This window comes from Hippopotamus amphibius, chromosome 15 (assembly GCF_030028045.1).
Source record: "Hippopotamus amphibius kiboko isolate mHipAmp2 chromosome 15, mHipAmp2.hap2, whole genome shotgun sequence".
In the NCBI taxonomy this organism is placed as follows: Eukaryota; Metazoa; Chordata; class Mammalia; order Artiodactyla; family Hippopotamidae; genus Hippopotamus; species Hippopotamus amphibius.
Genome location: NC_080200.1, coordinates 9,820,760 through 9,840,467, shown reverse-complemented (window position 1 = coordinate 9,840,467; position 19,708 = coordinate 9,820,760). Strand labels below are relative to the sequence as shown.

General features: G+C 37.7%; 1 protein-coding gene across 1 annotated transcript; it reads right to left on the bottom strand.

The window, feature by feature from the left end:
* Positions 1-513: 513 nt before the first annotated feature.
* On the bottom strand, positions 514-1,485 carry LOC130836834 (olfactory receptor 18-like). Its single transcript, XM_057709430.1, has one exon. It carries the CDS (start codon positions 1,441-1,443, stop codon positions 514-516), a length of 930 nt encoding a protein of 309 aa, XP_057565413.1. The 5' UTR covers positions 1,444-1,485.
* Positions 1,486-19,708: the final 18,223 nt, after the last annotated feature.

Below are 19,708 nucleotides of genomic sequence, written 5' to 3'. Positions count from 1 at the left end.
ACTCCTCACTACTGAGGCCACACTCAAGTCCAATTAAATCAATATCTCTGGTGTTAATGCCCAGTTGTCAGTATTTTTATGCTTCTTGGGTGATGTCCATAAAAGCCAAGGCCAAGAAGAGGTGATATGTATCCTCACACATAAACTGCATACACAGAATTGATAAACAGGAACTAGTGTGGACAATACACAAGAGCTGTGGAGCAGATGTAAATTTCAAATAAGTAAAATTGGAGCTGTTCAACTTTCCAGGATGCGTGGGCCACCAATGATAAAATATAGCATCACCATAATAAAATAATATTCAAAGTATTCAGAGTATTCAGAATACTCTCCCTGCCCCATTAAAGGCATATAAAACTAAGCGATACTTAGGTGTTAAGCAAGGATAGGTATGAAGGCCATAAGAGCTACAAAAATGATGCAATGAGAGAGGTAGGATTTGCAGGTCTACATGCTTAGCTTTGCCACATTTTCCAACCTACACTCCAATGGGTGGCACAAGGACTGCGGTTAGATTGTTTTGCTGAGGAACCTCCACATGGCCCGTTTGATGTCCCTGTTCCTCAGACTGTAGATGAAGGGGTTCAGCATGGGGGTGACCACAGTGTATATCACTGAGGCGACTGCATCCTTCCTGAGAGATTGTGAGACAGCTGAACTGAGGTAAACCCCTAGGCTTGTTCCATAAAATAAGCAAACAACTGCCAGATGAGAACTACAGGTGGAGAAGGCTTTATACTTCTGACCTAATGAGGGGACTCTGAGAATGGAGGAAAAAATTTTAGAGTAAGAGATAAAGATTCCTGATAAAGGGAGAAAACCAGAGATGGCACCAACAAAATGCATGACTATGTTATTGGTGAGAGTGTCAGAACAGGCAATCTTAAGGAGCAGAGAAGGGTCGCAGAAGAAATTAGAAATTTCCACATCCTTGAAGCAGGTAAGTTGTAACATAATCAAATTGTGCACCTGGGAGTCCAAAAGGCTAACAAAAAAAGACACCAAAATGAAGATGCAACAGAGGCATGGGTTCATGATGACCTTGTAGTGCAGTGGGTGACAGATGGCCACAAACCTGTCATAGGCCATCACAGTCAGCAGCATACTATCCATACATCCAAAAAGGATAAAAATAGACATCTGAGTCAGGCAGCCAGCATAGGAGATGACTCTGCTGTGAGTTTGGATGTCCACAATCATCTTGGGGACTGTGGTAGAGATGAAACCGATGTCAGCCAAGGACAGGTTGGAGAGGAAGAAGTACATGGGGGTGTGGAGGTGGGGGTCAGAGGTGACAGCCAGGATGATGAGCAGGTTCCCCAACATGGTGACCAGGTACATGGACAGGAACAGGGTGAAGAGCACAGGCTGCAGTTCTGGATCATCTGAGAGGCCCAGGAGGAAGAATTCTGATACATTTGTTAGGTGTTGTGGCTCCATGTAGATTAAACACCTTTTAAAATGAAAAAATGGTTGGAAAAAGGAAATGAGTAAATGGGCATGAAGCACTGTGTCCATATTTTGGATTCAAACTATTCATTTCTGACATCATACACCCCAGGACCTTCCGCAGTGTTTCTCACTGTGACAAATTCTATCTGCTGAGAACTGTTCCCTCATTTGTTCGTTTGTTCATCTCTGTTAATACACCCTTACTTTATAGAAACTGGACTGAAGTGTGAAAGAGGTGCAAGAATGTTGGAGATAATAAATACCTGATGTCAGTAAAATACAGTCAACTCTTTAGAAAAAAATCTAGGATGAGAAATACATTCCCCCTTTCAGAAAAAAAAATCAAACTTAAAGAAATTAAGACATCATTATATAAATCTTATTTTCTTCAAATAGATTTCTATATATTTCCTTCATTCAGAATATTTATTGGGCTTCCCTGGTGGTGCAGTGGTTAAGAGTCCACCTGCCGCTGCAGGGGACGTGTGTTTGATCCTTGGGCCAGGAAGATCCCACATGCCGCGGAGCAACTAAGCCCACGTGCCACAACTACTGAGCCTGCGCTCTAGAGCCTGCGAGCCATAACTACTGAGCCCACACACCACAACTGCTGAAGCCCACATGCCTAGAGCCATGCTCACAATAAGAGAAACCACAGCAATGAGAAGCCCACGCATTTCCATGAAGGGTAGCCCCCTGCTCTCTGCAACTAGAGAAAAGCCTAAAAGCCTGCGTGCAGCAATGAAGACCCAACACAGCCAATAAAAAGAATGCTAAAAGAAAAGTGAATATTTATCAACACTCTATGAAATGCTGTACTCTACCTCTCTCTGAATTCTAAACTAAAGCTTAACACTCATAATCAGAAAACCTTTCTGTCACAGTTATCTTTAAAATTTTTATTATTCTTTGATTTTCTTTCTTTTCTGTTTCATACAGTAAGTATTTACCCAAATATGGGGTTGTCTTTTAAAACTCATTAAGTATATACTTCATACTGTTGGCTTTGCTGGAATTCAAACTACAATAAGTATAGTTTAGTTAACTGCACATAATCATACAGAATTATGACCGTGAAAATGACATTAATATACAGAGCTTGACAATAATTAAACAATATTGAAATTTAAGAAACATTCGACTTTTTTTTTTTTTAATTTTACATGGGGTTATATGTTTCAGTCCAATACAATCTCAGTAAAATGTATAGTGTGTGAGACCACTCCTCATTTTTGGGACTCTATTCTGTAGTGGCCTGATAATACTACTTCATTATTTTTGTATTTTTCCAGTTCATAGAAGTACGATTGACAAAATTACACTTTAGGGGTGGTACAACCTGAAGATTTCTAACAAAGGAATTGCAATTCTTATACGTTTGCTTCCTGAAGGTAATTCTGGATCATTATTTTGGCATGCACTTGGAAGTTTCCCTATCTATAACATTGTGATAATAATTGAACTTACCAATAGGCATATTTTAGTAAAATTTTCATAAATCAGTTACATTACTTAGACCAGTGGATTTCAGTTCCATTTGATCAATAATTTGCGTGTGCTTTAAAATACAGGGTTACCCCAGCCACAGCCTAGAACCAATTTCAAGATTTTTATAGGTGAGTTTCTTCATCAACAGGATGTACAGCTGGGCCTGATAAACACTGCCTTAGAATAATGCCCAAAACTTAACGAAAGGTTTGTTAATACAACTGATTGATACTATCATCAATAACAATGACCTCTTTTTAAAAATAAACAATAATATTTGCTTCAGATATCATGTTTTGTAGATTTTGAAACATTACTAATAAAATTTGACTCTCTTAGTATCTCAGCTCCATCCCATGCCTCTGCATACCTGTCCCCAATAGTAACCATTGTCATGAAGTTGAGGGGTGTATTTTCTCGTCAGTGTTTCCAAGATGTCAATATTGATTTATGTAGTCATAACCAGCTTGCTTAAAATCCTACCTAAAATGAGTTCTACCCTTATGGTCTCTAAAATATACTTGTTTACCACAATTATGAAGTTAAATATTCTTGTGAAGTACACACAGCTGTTTTTTAACGATGTACATTATTATGTAAGGAAATATATCATTTGCTTCAGCTCACACATTTATACTTATATATTTTAATATAAATTTAACAATATTAAAATATATATTTAACATATATTAAATGCAATGACACAGTTTAATATTTTATTATCTAGCAATGATTTAACTTATATCATATTATATTATTATTTATATCAGTTTGTTCTTACTACAATCCCATGAAATTTCTTGTACCTCTCTCTGTATCATACAAATGAATATTATATACAATATGTGAGTGGCAATTACTGTTCAATTACTAAGAATTTGTGCATGTTCAGTTTTACTAATATTAATTGCCTATATTTGTTTCAATACAAAAAATCATTTTCTATCAACTACATTCTCTTTTATTAATATATCATTTGAAAATATTCTTAAAGTCTATCTTGTAATAATTTCATTATACCTGCACATGATTTTTCATCTTGTATAGAAGAAATTTTCAACCTTAGATTTCAAAACTGGACTGTAAAACATGATTATTCGTGTAAAATCCTATATTCCATTATCAGTGCCATTATGGTCCATATAAAATACTGGCTCATTCCCATCATTCACAGGTTAGCTCATTGAGTCAAAAGAGGATGAAACAATTGTTCTACCTTCATTTCACATCTGGGACCAAAGAAGATTAGAATAGAAACACTTATTAGCTACAGTAGAGGAGGTGACTGAGAACTGGTGCAGAAATGAGCATATCATTGCTTGAATCCTGGGTCTTTCAACCCCTATATGTGGAGTGTGTGCAAATCTCTCAATCTCTCTGCACTTCTGTTTCTTCCTGGAAAATAAAAGAGTCTGAATAGCACCTTTAGAACATACATGGTACTTAAGAGAACTTTGGAACTTAAATATTTCATCACTTTTTGTAAAGAATTTCAATCAATTTGGGATAGTGTGTTTAGTAATCAAATGCAGGCCTCAAAATTTAATGATATTTAATGGATTATACAGCAGAGAGATTGAGGCATTTCCTGTCTCAGGGCTCTGGAGCATGAATGACATGAAATCCTAAAATGTGCCTCAGCCCATGCATTAAGATATAAAGTTCCCTTCTTTTCTGACTCTTTCCTTTCTCCATATTTATAAAAAACCTCTGCAGTGGTTTTCCAATCATTGAATGCTGCAGATGCTACTAACTGGAAAATAATAGGTCCCATGGAAAGTCCATGACCTAGACACAAACAAGCACTATTTTATCTTGTCTCTAGTCCTATAGGGTATTCCTGAAAAAGAAGAACTGGCATGAACGGTCCAATACATGGAAGTCATATTGCCCACACTTTGTTTCTATGGAAAGTGGAAGGATTTATTCAACACTTAACTGTTTTTTTTTTGTTGTTTTGTTTTGTTTTGTTTACTCTTGGTGTTTCCTCTATGACATTATAGTATAGGTTCTGGGAAATCAGAAATAAATGAGCCTCACTCATTTCTCTACCTCTATGTAAAAATACATGTATAAACAAAAATAAAATATTCTGTCAGGAATGTTGGAAAAACACAACATCCACTCACCAGATATTTAAGCCAAATGATGTGAAAAGTAGCTTTATCCCTAGAAATATCTAAAATTTATCTTACCCTTTCAGTAGGCATCCATCATGTAGTTATTTTAAAGAGGGCATCTATTATTCATTTAGTCCTCATTCACAGAACTTGTATCAACAATTTATTAAGTCAAAGGACAATCCTAAATTCCGGTATACTAAGAACTTGTCCCCAAATAAATTGTGAAACAAACAGGATTCAAAATGAAGTTGTCAGTCTTAGTCCTATGTACTAAATTTCACTATATCCAGATATTCTGAAAGTTTTAAGCAGAGGTTCTGAGATCTAACCACAGATATTTGTGAAGTACATTTTTAAACTGTTTTCAGTTTCCTAAGCAGGAACAAACCCTAAGACTCTGACTTTATGTCTCCTTTTGTGATTGAGTAGGCTAATTGTGAGAATGAAGGGGGGAGTGGACAGCTGAAATTAAACCCAGGAGCAGGATCGATGGAGAGATCTTTGCTGAATTTTTTACATGAACAAAACTAACAGTACATGATTCTGTTTAATGTCATTCTTCCTCATCCTCCTCCCCATCACTGCTTTCAGGATCATCTGAAGTGCTAAGCGGGAAGTTTAGAGACCCATTTGCTACTACAATTGGGGAGGTGCCAGCCAGGGCCAGAACCAGGGAAGGTGGAAGCAGAACTCTGAATGAGAGCTCTCACACCCCAACAAGGAAAAATAATATAAAGTCATAGGTCTCTGAACTAAAATTTGTATACTGATGCCCTCCCATCTGTCTATCCCAACTGTCATGTTTGTCTTCTTGGAGAAAAAAGTCATGTTCCCAACACTCCCTCCATTCATCACTGTGTCCCTCCACACTTACTTGGCTGGGCTGCATCTCTGAGCATGACCAGGGAGCACAGATTCACTGCCCCTCTCCTGCCTGGTATGTGATGAAGTCTCAGGGTCTGTCCTCAGGACTGGCAGGAAGACAGACTCAAGCTGGGATCTTCTGATGCAGGTTCCAACAAAGGGTGAAGACACAGTTGTGCAGCCACAATATTAGAACTGGCAAATTAATGAGCTGGAGGCACTGGCCAATTATCTACAATGGTTTGACCTTAAGGCTCAATGCCCATAGCTCATAATTAGCCAGTTGGTCCACATTGTCCCAATCTCTGGAGACTTGCTAATATTCACAGAACAGGAAAAGGAGAAAAGTGAATGTCCTGGGAAGGGTCTGCACTCCTCCTCTCTTCAGGAGGAAATACAACTGTATTCTTGTTTCCTACTTCTAATTTCCAGGATCTTAACACAGTATTCAGACATTTTCCTCAATTTAAACACTGTTTTTTCCTTTTTTTTCCTTGTGTCAGGTCTTCCTTGCAGCGCCGGGATCTTCCTTGTGGCATGCGGGATCTTTCCTTGCTGAGGGTAGGATCTTCACTGTGGTGTCTGGGCTTCTCTTTAGTTGTGGCGTTGGGGCTCCAGAGCACAAGGGGTCTGTATTTTGTGCCACGTGGGCTCTCTGGTTGAGGGTGTGGGCTCATTAGCTGTGGCACAGGTCTTAGTTGCCCCATGGCATGTGGGATCTTAGTTTTCTGACCAGAGATCGAATCTGAGTCCCCTGCATTACAGGATGGATTCTTTACCACTAGACCACTGGGAAAGTCCCTCAATGTGTGGTTTTGGTATCTGCAAATCCATTGTATCAATCATGAAATCTATGCAGCTTTAGATCTATACCAAGGATGTGATACACTTTCCATTTTTACAGTTAATATTTGTCTCTAAGGATAACTTCTTATTTTCATTTCCTTACCCTTTCTCCTCTGGCATTAGATATGGTAGAGATTACTGTTTTTTTTTCCTAATTTGAATCAATCTTCATTTATAAGTTTTTTCTCTGAATGAAATACATCGGTGTATTAGAAAACTATTGATTTTTACTTATTATTTAATAACTGATTCTTTAATTAAATATTCAGATGGCTTCCCAAAAGGTTGTAATCAAGATGTCAGCCAGGGCTGCAGGCATCTCAAGATATGACCAGTAGATGTTCACTTTCAAGTACACTCATGAGGCTGTTGGCAGGATTCACCTGTTCGCAGAATATTCTCCAGGGAATTCCTTCAGTTCCTTGACACATGGCCTCCTGGTGGGGCTGTTGGGTTTTATCAATGTGAGCCATCCATAATGCAAGAGAGAGGCAGCAAGAAGAAAGTCAGATTTTTTTACTCTGTTCCCAGAAGTGACTGCCCAACATTTTTCCAAATTCTCATTGTTGCGAGTGAGTCTCTACATACATTTCACACTCAGTGGGAGGGAAATACACAAAGCAATGAAAACCAGAAGTTGGGATCAGTGAGAGCATCTCAGAGACTGCCCACCACACAGGCCTCATCCTCTATAAAAATTTTGTGCTGCAAGCACTTCGAAACTCAGGCCCTATCTATCTCCTTTCCAGCATATTCCCAAAGTCATCACACCACCATGACCTCAAAATATTTCCCTGGACACAAACTAGCATTTGAGTAGAACTTCCTCTCCATTGGGTACTTCTGCAGACAGGAATATTTTGCTTCAGGTCATGCAGTTTCAAGTAGACCCCTGGTTTCTAATGCACTAGGAGAGCCCCTCCATCAACATCAGGCCAATATGCAGCCATTCCATGGACAGATTTAACAAATTTTCCCCATGTTTCTGATTTCTTCTAAGAAGAGAAGAATCAACTCACTCCAGAATATATTTTCTTTAGATTTCTTTGTGGGCTTAGCTCTTGAAGACTTTAATAAATAAAGTGTAGTCGGGCTTACCTTTTTTTTTTTCTACTGTATAAAGTGTGATGTAGGTGGAAAGTAAAGTGATGTAACCTTCTAAATCCTGTCCATGCATCCTTCCTGACAGATACCTCTCTGCTGAAGAGTGCAGAGGTTGATTTGTCATTAAATTATATGAAGAAAACTTTAAGCTGAAAAGGAGGCATTGGGATTGTAATATCATGGAGAGGGAACCATTAGAATGTTGTGTATTATATGTTAGTGTTACATATTTTCTGGATGTTTAAAATATTTCATAAAGAGTAAATTTCTTTTCTTATATTTTTATTAGAGTATAATTGCTTTATAATGCCATGTTAGTTTCTGCTATACAATGGAGTAGATCAGCTATGTGTATACCTACATCCCCTTCCTCTTGAACCTCCCTCTTCCCCCCATCCCATCCATCTAGGTCATCACAGAGAACCAAGATGAACTTCCTATGCATTATAGCATGTTTCCACTAGCTACCTATTCTACACATAGAAATGAATATATGTCAATCTCAATTGCCCAATTAGTCCCACCCTCCCCTTGCCATCCTGTGTCCACATGTCTGATCTCTACATCTACATCTCTATTCCTGCCCTGCAAATAGGTTCATCTGTACCATTTTTTTAGATTCCGTATGTTTTTCTACATCTATTGAAATGATCATATGGTTTTTATCCTTCAAGTTGTTAATATGGTGTATCACATTGATTGATTTCCATATATTGAAGAATCTTTGCATCCCTGGGATAAACCCCACTTAATCATGGTATATGATGCTTTTAATGTGTGGTTGGATTCTGTTTGCTAGTATTTTGTTGAGGAGTTATGCATGTATGTTCATCAATGATATTGGTCTTAATTTTCTTTTTTTTTTTTAAATATCTTTGTCTGGTTTTGGTATCAGGGTGACGGTGGCCTCATAGAACAAATTTGGGAGTGTTCCTTCATCTGCAATTTTTTGGAAGAGTTTGAGAAGTATAGGTGTTAGCTCTTCTCTAAATGTTTGATAGAATTTGTCTGTGAAGCCATCTGGTCCTGGACTTTTGTTTATTGAAAGATTTTTAATCACAGTTTCAATTTCAGTGCTTGTGATTGGTCTGTTCATATTTCCTGTTTCTTCCTGGTTTAGTCTTGGAAAATTGTACCTTTCCAAGAATTTGTCCATTGCTTTGAGTTGGTCCCTCTTATTGACATACAGTTATTTGTAGTAGTCTCTTATAATCCTTCATATTTCTGTGGTGTCAGTTGTGACTTCTCCTTTGTCATTTCTAATTTTATTGATTTGTGTCCTCTCCCTTTTTTTCTTGATGAGTCTGGCTAAAGGTTTGTCAATTTTGTTTTTCTCAAGAACCAAGTTGTACTTTTATTGATCTTTGCTATTGTTTTTTCATTTCTATTTCATTTTTTTTTCTGCTCTGATGTTTATGATTTCTTTCTTTCTACTGACTTTGTGTTGTTCTTCTTCTTCTTCCTCCTCCTCCCCTCCCCTCCCCCTCCTCTCCTTCTTCTTCTCCTTCTTCTTCTCCTTCTTCTTCTCTTCCTTCTCCTTCTCCTTCTCCTTCTCCTTCTCCTTCTCCTTCTCCTTCTCCTTCTCCTTCTCCTTCTTCTTCTTCTTCTTCTTCTTCTTCTTCTTCTTCTTCTTCTTCTTCTTCTTCTTTTCTCTATTTGCTTTAGGCGCATGGTTAGATTGTTTACTTGTCCTTAGTTATCTATTTTATATATAGTATCAATGTATGTCAATCCCCATCTCCCAATTTATCCCACCCCCCCCATTCCCCCTTGGTATACAAATGTTTGTTCTCTACACTCATGCCTTTATTTATGCTTTGCAAATAAGATCATCTATACCATTTTGTTTTTTTATTCCACACATATGTCAGTATACAATATTTGTTTTTCTCTTTCTGATTTAACTTTACTCTGTATGGCAGTCTCTAGTTCTATCCACATCTCTACAAAAGACCCAATTTGCTCCATTTTTAAAGGCTGAGTAATATTCCATTGTGCATGTGTACCACATATTCTTTATCCATTCCTCTGTTGATGGACATTTAGATTGCTTCCACGTCCTGGCTATTGTAAATAGTGTTGCAATGAATATGTGCCCTTTTGAATTATGGTTTTCTCTGGGCAGATATACAGTAGTGAATTGCTGAGTCATATGGTAGCTCTATTTTACTTTTTTTTTTTAAAGAAACCTCCTTACTGTTCTCTATTGTGGCTGTACCAATTTACATTTCCACCAACAGTGAAACAGGGTTCCCTTTTATCCACAGCCTCTCCAGAATTTATTGTTTGTAGACTTTTTGATGATGGCCATTCTGACCAGTGTCAGGTGATACCTCATTGTAGTTTTGATTTGCACTTCTCTGATAATTAGTGATGTTGAACACATTTTCATGTGCCTCTTGGGAATCTGCATATCTTCTTTGGTGAAATGTATACTTAGGTCTTCTGCCCAACTTTTTATTTTATTTTATTTTTTGATAATGAGCTGCATGAGCTGTTTGTATATTTTGGAAATTGATCCTTTGTCCATTGCTTCATTTGCAAATATTTTCTCCCATTCTGAGTGTTGTCTTTTCATCTTTTTTGTGGTCTCCTTTGCTGTGCAAAAGCTTTTCAGTTTAATTAGGTCCCTTTTGTTTATTTTTGTTTTTATTTTCATTTTATTTTGTTTTTACTCTGGGTGGTGGGTCCAAAAAGATCTTGCTGCAATTTATGGCAAAGAGTATTCTGTCTATATTTTCCTCTAAGAGTTTTATAGGGTTTGACCTTGCATTTAGGACTTTAATGCATTTTGAGTTAATCCATTTTTGTGTATGTTGTTAGGGAATGTTCTCATTTCATCCTATTACATGTAGCTCTCCAGTTTTCCCAGCACCACTTATTGAAGAGACTGTCTTTTCTCCACTGTATATTCTGGCCTCCTTTGTCATAGATTAGGTGACCACAGGTGCATGGATTTATCTCTGGTCTTTCTATCCTGTCCCTTTATCTATGTTTTTAATTTTTTTGTGTGCTCCAGTACCATACTGTCTTGATTGCTGTAACTTCATTGTATAGTCTGAAGTCATGTTATATAGTCTGATTCCTCCAGCTCCATTTTTCTTTCTCAAGATTGCTTTGGCTATTCAGGTCTTTTGTGTTTCCGTACAAATTATAATTTGTTAAATCTAATTCTGTGAAAAATGACCCTGGTAATTTGATAGAGATTGCATTGAATCTGTAGATTTTTTTGGGTAGTATATTGACTTTCACAATGTTGATTCTTCCAATCCAGGAACATGGTTATCTCTCCATCTGTTTGGGTCAGCTTTGATTTCTTTCATCAGTGTCTCATAGTCTTTGGAGTACAGGTCTTTTGCCGCCTTAGGCAGATTTATTCCTAGGTATTTTATTCTTTTTGTTGTGATGGTAAATGGGATTGTTTCCTTAATTTCTCTTTCTGATTTTTTGTTATCAGTGTATAGGACTGAAAGATTTCTGTGTATTAATTTTGTATCCTGCAACTTTACTAAATTCATTGATCAGCTCTAGTAGTTTTCTGGGGGCGTATTTAGGATTTTTTGTGTATAGTATTATGTCATCTGTGAACAGTGATGGTTTTACTTCTTCTTTTCCTATTTGGATTCCTCTTACTTCTTTTTCTTCACTGATTGCTGTGACTAGAATTTCCAAAATATGTTGAATAATAGTGGTAAGAGGTTGCAAACTTATCTTGTTTCTGATCTTAAAGATTTCCTGAAATCAGAAAACATTTGGCTTTCAGTTTTTCACCATTGAGAATAATGTTTGCTATGGCTTTGTCATATATGGCCTGTATTATGTTGAGGTAGGTTCCTTCTATGCCCACTTTCTGGAGAGTTTTTTTTTATCATAAATCGGTGTTGAATTTTGTCAAAAGCTTTTCCTGCATCTATTGAGATAATCATATGGTTTTTATTCTTCATTTTGTTAATATGGTATATCACATTGATTGATTTGTGTATATTGAAGAATCCTTGCAAATTAAAGGGGTAAATCTCACTTGATCATGGTGTATGATCCTTTTAATGTATTTTGCATTTAGTTTGCTAGTATTTTGTTGAGAATTTTTGCATCTATGGTCATCAGTGATATTGGTGCGTAATTTTCTTTTTTTTGTGGTATCTTTGTCTGGTTTTGGTATCAGGGTGATGGTGGCCTCATAGAATGAGCTTGGGGGGGTGTTCCTTCCTCTGCAATTTTTTTTTTTGGAAGAGTTTGGGAAAGATAGGTATTAGCTCTTATGTAAAAGTTTGATAGACTATGCCTCTGAAGCCATCTGGCCCTGAACTTTTGTTTGTTGGAAGATTTTTAATCAGAGGTTCAATTTCAGTGCTTGTAATTGGTCTGTTCATATTTTCTATTTCTTTCTGGTTCAGTCTTGGACGATTGTACCTTTTTAAGAATTTATCCATTTCTTCCAGATTGTCCATTTTGTCAGCATTTAGTTGCTTATAGTAGTCTCTTATAATCCTTTGTATTTCTGTGGTGTCAGTTGTTTCTTCTCCTTTTTTCATTCCTAATTTTATTGATTTGTGTCCTCTTCCTTTTTTTGTTGTTGATGGGCCTGGCTAAAGGTTTATCAATTTTGTTTATCTTCTCAAAGATCCAGCTTTTAGTTTCATTGATGTTTGCTATTATTTTCTTCCTCTCTATTTCATTTTTCTCTGCTGTGATCCTTATAATTTTTTTCCTTCTATTAAGTCTGGGTTTTGTTTGTTCTTCTTCCTCTCTTTGCATTAGGTATAAGGTTAGGTTATTTGAGATTTTTCTTGTTCCTTGAGGCAAGAGCGTATCACTATAAAATTCCCATTTAGAACTTTTTGCTGCATTCCATAGCTTTTGGGTCATCATGTTTTCACTGTCATTTGTTTCTAGTTTTGTTCTTCTGTTTTTCCTCAGTGATTTATTTGTTATTTAGTACCACATTGTTCACCTTCCATGTGTTTGTGTTTTTTTCAGAGTTTTTTTTTCCCTGTAATTGATTTCTAATCTTATAGTGTTGTGGTTGGAAATAATGCTTGATATGACTTTAATTTTCTTAAATTTTCCGAGGTTTGATTTGTGACCCAAGATGCAGCCTGTGGAGAATGTTCCATGTACACTTGAGAAGAAAGTGTATTCTGCTGCTTTCAGATGGAATATCCTATAAATATCAACTAATTCTATCTGGTTTAATATGTCATTTAGGTCTTGTGTTTCCTTATTAATTTTCTGTTTGGATAATCTCTTCATTGTTGTAAATGGTTTGTTAAAGTCCCCTACTACTATTGTGTTCCTGTCAATTTCCCCTTTTATGTCTGTTAGCATTTCCCTGATGTACTGACATACTCCTGTGTTGTATGCATAAATATTTTAAATTGTTATATCTTCTTGGATTGACCCCTTGATCATTATGTAGTGTTCTTACTTGTCTCTTGTAACAGTCTTTTTTTTCAAAGTCTGTTTTGTCAGATATGAGTATTGCTACTCCAGCTTTCTTCTGATTTCCACTTGCATGGAATATCTTTTACCTTCCCATAATTGTCAGTCTGTATGTGTCCCTAGGTCTGAAATGGGTCTCTTGTAGATTGCATTTATATGGATATTGTTTTTGTATCCATTCAGCCATTCTGTGTCTTCTGGTTGGCATATTTAATCCATCTACATTTAAGGTAATTATTGATATATATATTCCTGTTGCCATTTTCTTAAATGTTTTGGTTTTGCTTTTGTAGGCCTATTTTCTTGCTTTCCTGTTTTGTTCCTTTCTCATGTGTTTCTTGCCTAGAGAATTTACTTTGCTAATTGCTGTAAAGCTGGTGCAGTGGTGCTGAATTTTCTTAGCTTGTGTTTGCCTGTAAATCTTTTAATTTCTCTGTTGAATCTGAATGGGAGCCTTGCTGGGTAGAGTATTCTTATTTGTAGGTTTTTCCCTTTCATCATTTTAAATATATCCTTCCACTCTCTTCTGGCCTGCAGCATTTCTGCTGAAAAATCAACTGATAACCTTACATGGATTCCCTTGTGTTATTTTTTGTCTTTTCCTTGCCACTTTTAATGTTTTTCTTTGTATTTATTTTTTGTTAGTTAGATTAACATATGTCTCATCATGTTATTTCTCCTTGGGTTTATCCTGTATGGGACTCTGTGCACTTCCTGGACTTGGGTGACTATTTCCTTTCCCATATTAGGGAAATTTTCAATTTGTTCTCTTCAAATATTTTCTCAGGCCATTTCTTTTTTTTCTTTGTGTTCTGTTACTCCTAAAACTTGAATGCTGCTGTGTTTAATATTGTCCCAGTGGTCTCTGAGACTGTCCTCATTTCTTTTCATTCCTTTTTCTTTATTCTGCTCTATGGCAGTTATTTCCACTTTTCTATCGTCCAGCTAACTTATCTGTTCTTCTGTCTCAGTTATTCTGCTATTGATTCCTTCTAATATATTTATCATTTCAGTCATTGTCCTCTTCATCTCTGTTTGTTTGTTATTTATCTCTCCTAGGTCTTTTTTAAAATTTTCTTTTATCTTCTTGATCCATGCCTCCATTCTATTTCCAAGATCTTGGATCATCTTTCCTGTCATTACTCTAAATTCTTTTTCAGATAGATTTCTTATCTTCTTTCATTTAGTTGTTATAGTTTTTTATATTGCACCTCTGGAGTCCAAGTTGGTGGCAGCAACTCCCATCCACCTCCAGATCTCTTGTAGGAGGTGTCCTATTATCTGGCAGTGCTCACAGGGATAGAAGTTCTTATGGTTGTCCCACCCCTCTCCTCATGCACATCCCAATAATGGTGCCTTGGCTCTCTGGCAGGCCCAGGCTTCTTCCTAGTACACCCTCAGTTGCCATAGCCCAGGATTTTTAGGCTGTTTCTGAACCTAACCCTGGTTTTCTCCCTGGTACCGAGCTTCAGAGTCTGAGCTTCAGCACTCGAACATCACCTGCAATAACAGAGGAGTGTCTGTTTGGGGAGTGCAGGGTGGCTGTGCCATCCCTTTGTGCAGGTTACTCTTTGTTTTTGCTTCCATAAATCAGTTCCTATTCTCCCCTTTTAGATTCCAAAACTCCCCTTATGTCCAGTCTAATTTCTATGCTGGTGAGGAGCCTTCCCAAGGTGCAGGAACCTTTCCTCCTTCACAGCTCCCTTCCTAGGGCAGAAGCCCCATCTTGATTCCTTCTTTTTCTTATTCCTTTTGTCCTACCCAGTTACCAGGAGGTTTTATTGTCATTTCAGACATCAGGTCTCTGTCAGTGCTCAGTAGCTATTCTGTGTGAATCATTCCACTTGTAGATGTATTTTCAATACTTCTGTGGAGGGCAGTGAACTCTGCTTCATACACCTCTGCCGTCTTGATGCCATCTCTATCCATTCATTATTGATGGACACGTGGGTTGTTTTTATCTTTTGGCTATTGTGATTAATACTGCTATGAATATTGTTGTGCAAGAATCTATCTGAATTCCTGCTTTCAATTATTTGGGGCATATACTAGACAGAATTGATAAATCCTGAAATCTACCTTTAAAAGCATGCCAAATGATCAGATGTTTGAGGAAACACCATCCTAGGACATTGAAGAACAAATCCTGGAAAGTCCCAATGACCCCTATTCTGCACTGTGGGAGTCCTGAAGAGGGAAAGCATCAGGATGTCAGATATGTGGCCCTGGACATATTTGATAGGGGCTTTGCACCTAGGTGTGTCATTAATTAATTGCTCAAATTCATTACTGAGTGATTTAGGCCAAGTACTATGTAAGACCCCAGCATTAAATGCTGAACAAGACACCAGATGAAATTCCACCAAAGTGAAAAAAGGTCACTGCTAATGCCTGGAGAGAGGACCAGATGTGTTTTCCAAAGAACAATATAAGTAGAAATAAAAACTCTACTAGCAGATATCAGACAGACTCTTTCTTTACTAAGTCACATTAAAATTCTAAACTGAACAAAAATATACTTATAGTAGGCTTTAAGACAACAGAGGTGATCTAAGAGACATATGAACTCCCATGATAATTGCAGCATTATTCACAATAGCCAAGATATAGAAAAAACCTAAGTTCCTAGATGAATGGATAAAGAATATATAATTAGATTTATAGATACACAAATACATACATAAAGATACACACACACACACACACACACACATACACACATACCCCGCAATGGAATATTATGCAGCCATGAAAGAAAAGGAATCTTGCCATTTGTGACAATATGGGCAAACCTTGAGGACATTATGCTAAGTAAAATAAGTGAGAGAAGGACAAATTCTGTGTGATATCACTTATATGTGAAATCTAAAAAAGCCAAACTTGTTAAAACAGAAAGTTAAATGTTGTATACCAGGGGCTGGGGTGGGGGGTAGAACAGAAGCTTTGTAAGGGAACAAACTCACAACAAGTATGAAGTAGATCTAGAGATATAATGAACAGTATATTGAATATAGACAATGCTATTCTATTATAATCAAACTTGCTAAGCAACTAAAACTTAATTATTTCAACCACTTAAAAGAAGTGACAATTATATAATGTGATAAAGATTGCTACACTGGTAATGTATTGAAAAATATAAATGTATAAAATTAACAAGTTGTACACCTTAAATTATACAATGTTACATGTCACTTTTTCTTTCTTTCTTTCTTCCTTTCTTTTTTTTTTAATAGATATAGGATACAGTATTGTGGGAGAAAGCACAGGCAAACATCACTGGATACAAGACATCCAGGCATATACAAATACTTCTCTCAGACACCCAGGGTGTATTTCTTTAAATTACAATACCAAGATAAATGAAAATACCTCAGTGTCAGGGAAACAAAGGAATTACATCCCATTGGTCACATAGCCAAAACCAGGCTTGTAAACCAGTTGCAGATGGTCAATCTATAAATTTTCAATAAACTATGGAGACGAACTGATACAGGGGCTTCTGGGGAGGTTTCTCTAAACAGAACACTAAATGTCATGATGTAACTATATTACAGTTCTATCCCAGGAGTTACTATGCTTATTCTAAGTGACCCTGGAAATAAGCCTAGAGCTACTAAGGCCAAGTTGCAAGTTAATCCTATCCTTGCATGTCCATCTATTTTTTTAAAAAACACAATACAAAATCACACATTTTCCATGGTTACATATTTATGTATGTGAAAGCAAAGAAAATATTTTCAAGCTTGATGAGGGATTGTAATTGAGCAGGACCCTATGGGAAAGACACCCTTCCACATGTCCTCTGCTTGCCTCTTGTTTATAGAAAACAATTAGCCTCCTAGGCCTTCCCTGAATTCCAATGAGCAAATTTAATCAGAGAAGTGAAAAAGTGCAGAAACAAAGGAAAACACTCAAGCAAGACAATCAATAATGGTTTAACCATCAAGCAAAATCAAAGACTTTTAGTTCCACCTCAAGAACTGTAGATAATATCCTGAGCCATATCCTTGAACTGTTTTGCAGATCCTGAAACTCCCACCAGATGGAAGAATTTAACTGCATGCTGAACACAAGCAGGAAGACCCCAGACTGGTTGGAACCAGAAGCCTGAGGATGCTGTCTCTTGATTACTTCACCACCAGGTAACCAGAGAATTGTGCTAATCATTCACCCTGCAACCTGCTCCCTCACCCTGTCTTTAAAATAATTTACCTGAAGGCCATTAGAGAGTTTGGGATTTGTGTGTGTGTGTGTGTGTGTGTGTGTGTGGGCTTTCTTCTTAGTTGCGGTGAGTGGGGGATACTCTTCGTTGTGGTGCATGGGCTCCTCATTGATGTGGCTTCTCTTGTTGTGGAGCACGGGCTCTAGGCGTGTGGGCTCCAGTAGTTGCAGCACATGGGCTCAATAGTTGTGGCTCATGGGCTCTAAAGCACAGGCTCAATAGTTGTGGCACATGGGCTTAGTTGCTCCACAGCATGTGGGATCTTCCCGAAGCAGGGATCAAACCCGTGTCCCCTGCATTGGCAGGCAGATTCTCAACCACTGCGCCACCTAGGAAGCCCAGGAGTTTGGGATCTTTTGAGCACTAGCTACCTATGCTTCTTGCTTGGCTTTGCAATAAACACTGCACTTTCCTTTACCACCACCTGAGGTCAGTAGATTGGCTTTACTGCATGCAGGCAAGAGGACCCAAGTTTGGTTCAGTAATAAGATGGCCACCCTGACCACCCCTCCCTCCAGCATGCAGAACCTTTGGAAAGTATAAATTGGTGCTAAGAGAGGGCTAAGTTGGACAGTGTAAGAGACAGATGGACCATCTGTTTCCTGTCTCTCCCCAAGAGTTTGATCTCTTAGGACTGGCAGAGAGAAGAGAGAATTGAATATCTTGAGTTCTAGAGATTGTATCTTTTTCTGAGTCATTGCCCTGGAAATGGAATGACCTTCAGTTGGGATAATTAATGCCTGCTGGGACAGAAATAAAGCCAAGCCCTGTGGTCTTGGGCACAATTGCATAGACACTGGCAGGAATGGACTGAAGATCCACATGAGCCACAGGTGGGACCATAATGCCCAGAAACATGGAACGCCATCTGTTTCATGGATGGAAAATAAGAACAGTGGAATTGGGTGACTGCCTTGTATAGAGGTGAACAGTTTGCCAACTTCTTTCTTTCTCTCCATCTCCTACATCTTACCAATTTAACATCAATGTAGAAACAATGTGATTTTCCATGTAGCACCCTTGGTAAAACTATATAAACTCAAGTCATGGCAGTTTTAAAATGCAGCTCCCAAATTTTTGATATTACTCTCATGAGACTGTTATTGTCACATGCTACCACATTGAATGGCACAGGTATAGATCACTTTTCTTATCTCTGTCAACTCTATACAGCTTAATTTTTATTTCATGCAAGCAGATTCTCCAGGGACTAAAGGTGCAAAACTGGGAAGATATTGGTCAAAGGGTACAAACTTCCATTTAGAAAATGAATAAACTCTGGAGATCTAACTAGAGTCAGCATGGTGACTATGGTTGACAATACTGTGTTATACACTTGAAAGTTGCTATGAGACTAGTTCTTAAACATTCTCACTACACATTAAAAAAGGGTAACGATGTGAGGTGATGAAGGTGTTAACTAACCCTACTGTGTAATCATTTTGCAATATATGCCTATAGTAAATCATCACATTGTATACCTTAAATTTACACAAGTCAATTATGTATCAAGGAAGCCAAAAAAAATTTAAACTGATTATAGCTCATGTAAACAGAGGAATTTTCATAGTAATTTTTTTATTCTGGCCAAAGTAATGTTTCCAAAATACAAATTTGATCAACTCATCCCATCACCACGTGGATCAACAAGTCGCATCAGTGCTTCCAGTTGCTCTTAGGAGGGATGTCAATTTAGTTGCCATGGCCCATAGGGCCCTGCATGAAATTGAGGCTCTTCACTCAGAAGAGAATGCTTTTTCATTCTTCCCACCCCTATCTCCACTCATACCCATCATTTATTTCTTTGTGTGTGTGTATGTGTGTGTGTGTGTGTTTGTGTTTATTTATTTATTGGCTATGGTGGGTCTTCATTGCTGCGCTGGGGTTTTCTCTAGTTGCAGTGAGCAGGGGGCTACTCTTCATTGCAGAATGTGGGCTTCTCATTGCAGTGGCTTCTCATTGCAGAGCAGGGGCTCTAGCCATGTAGACTTCAGTAGTTGTGGCACCTGGGCTCAGTCGTTGTGGCTCACGGGCTCTAGAGTGCAATCTCAGTAGGTGTGGTGCATGCGCTTAGTTGCTCCATGGCATGAGGGATCTTCCCACCCCAGGGATCGAACCCATGTCCCCTGCATTGGCAGGCAGATTCTTAACCACTGCACCA

What these genes read in the sequence shown, in the direction of transcription:
- LOC130836834 (XM_057709430.1), bottom strand. Translation starts at nt 1,443, where the DNA reads ATGGAGCCACAACACCTAACAAATGTATCAGAATTCTTCCTCCTGGGC.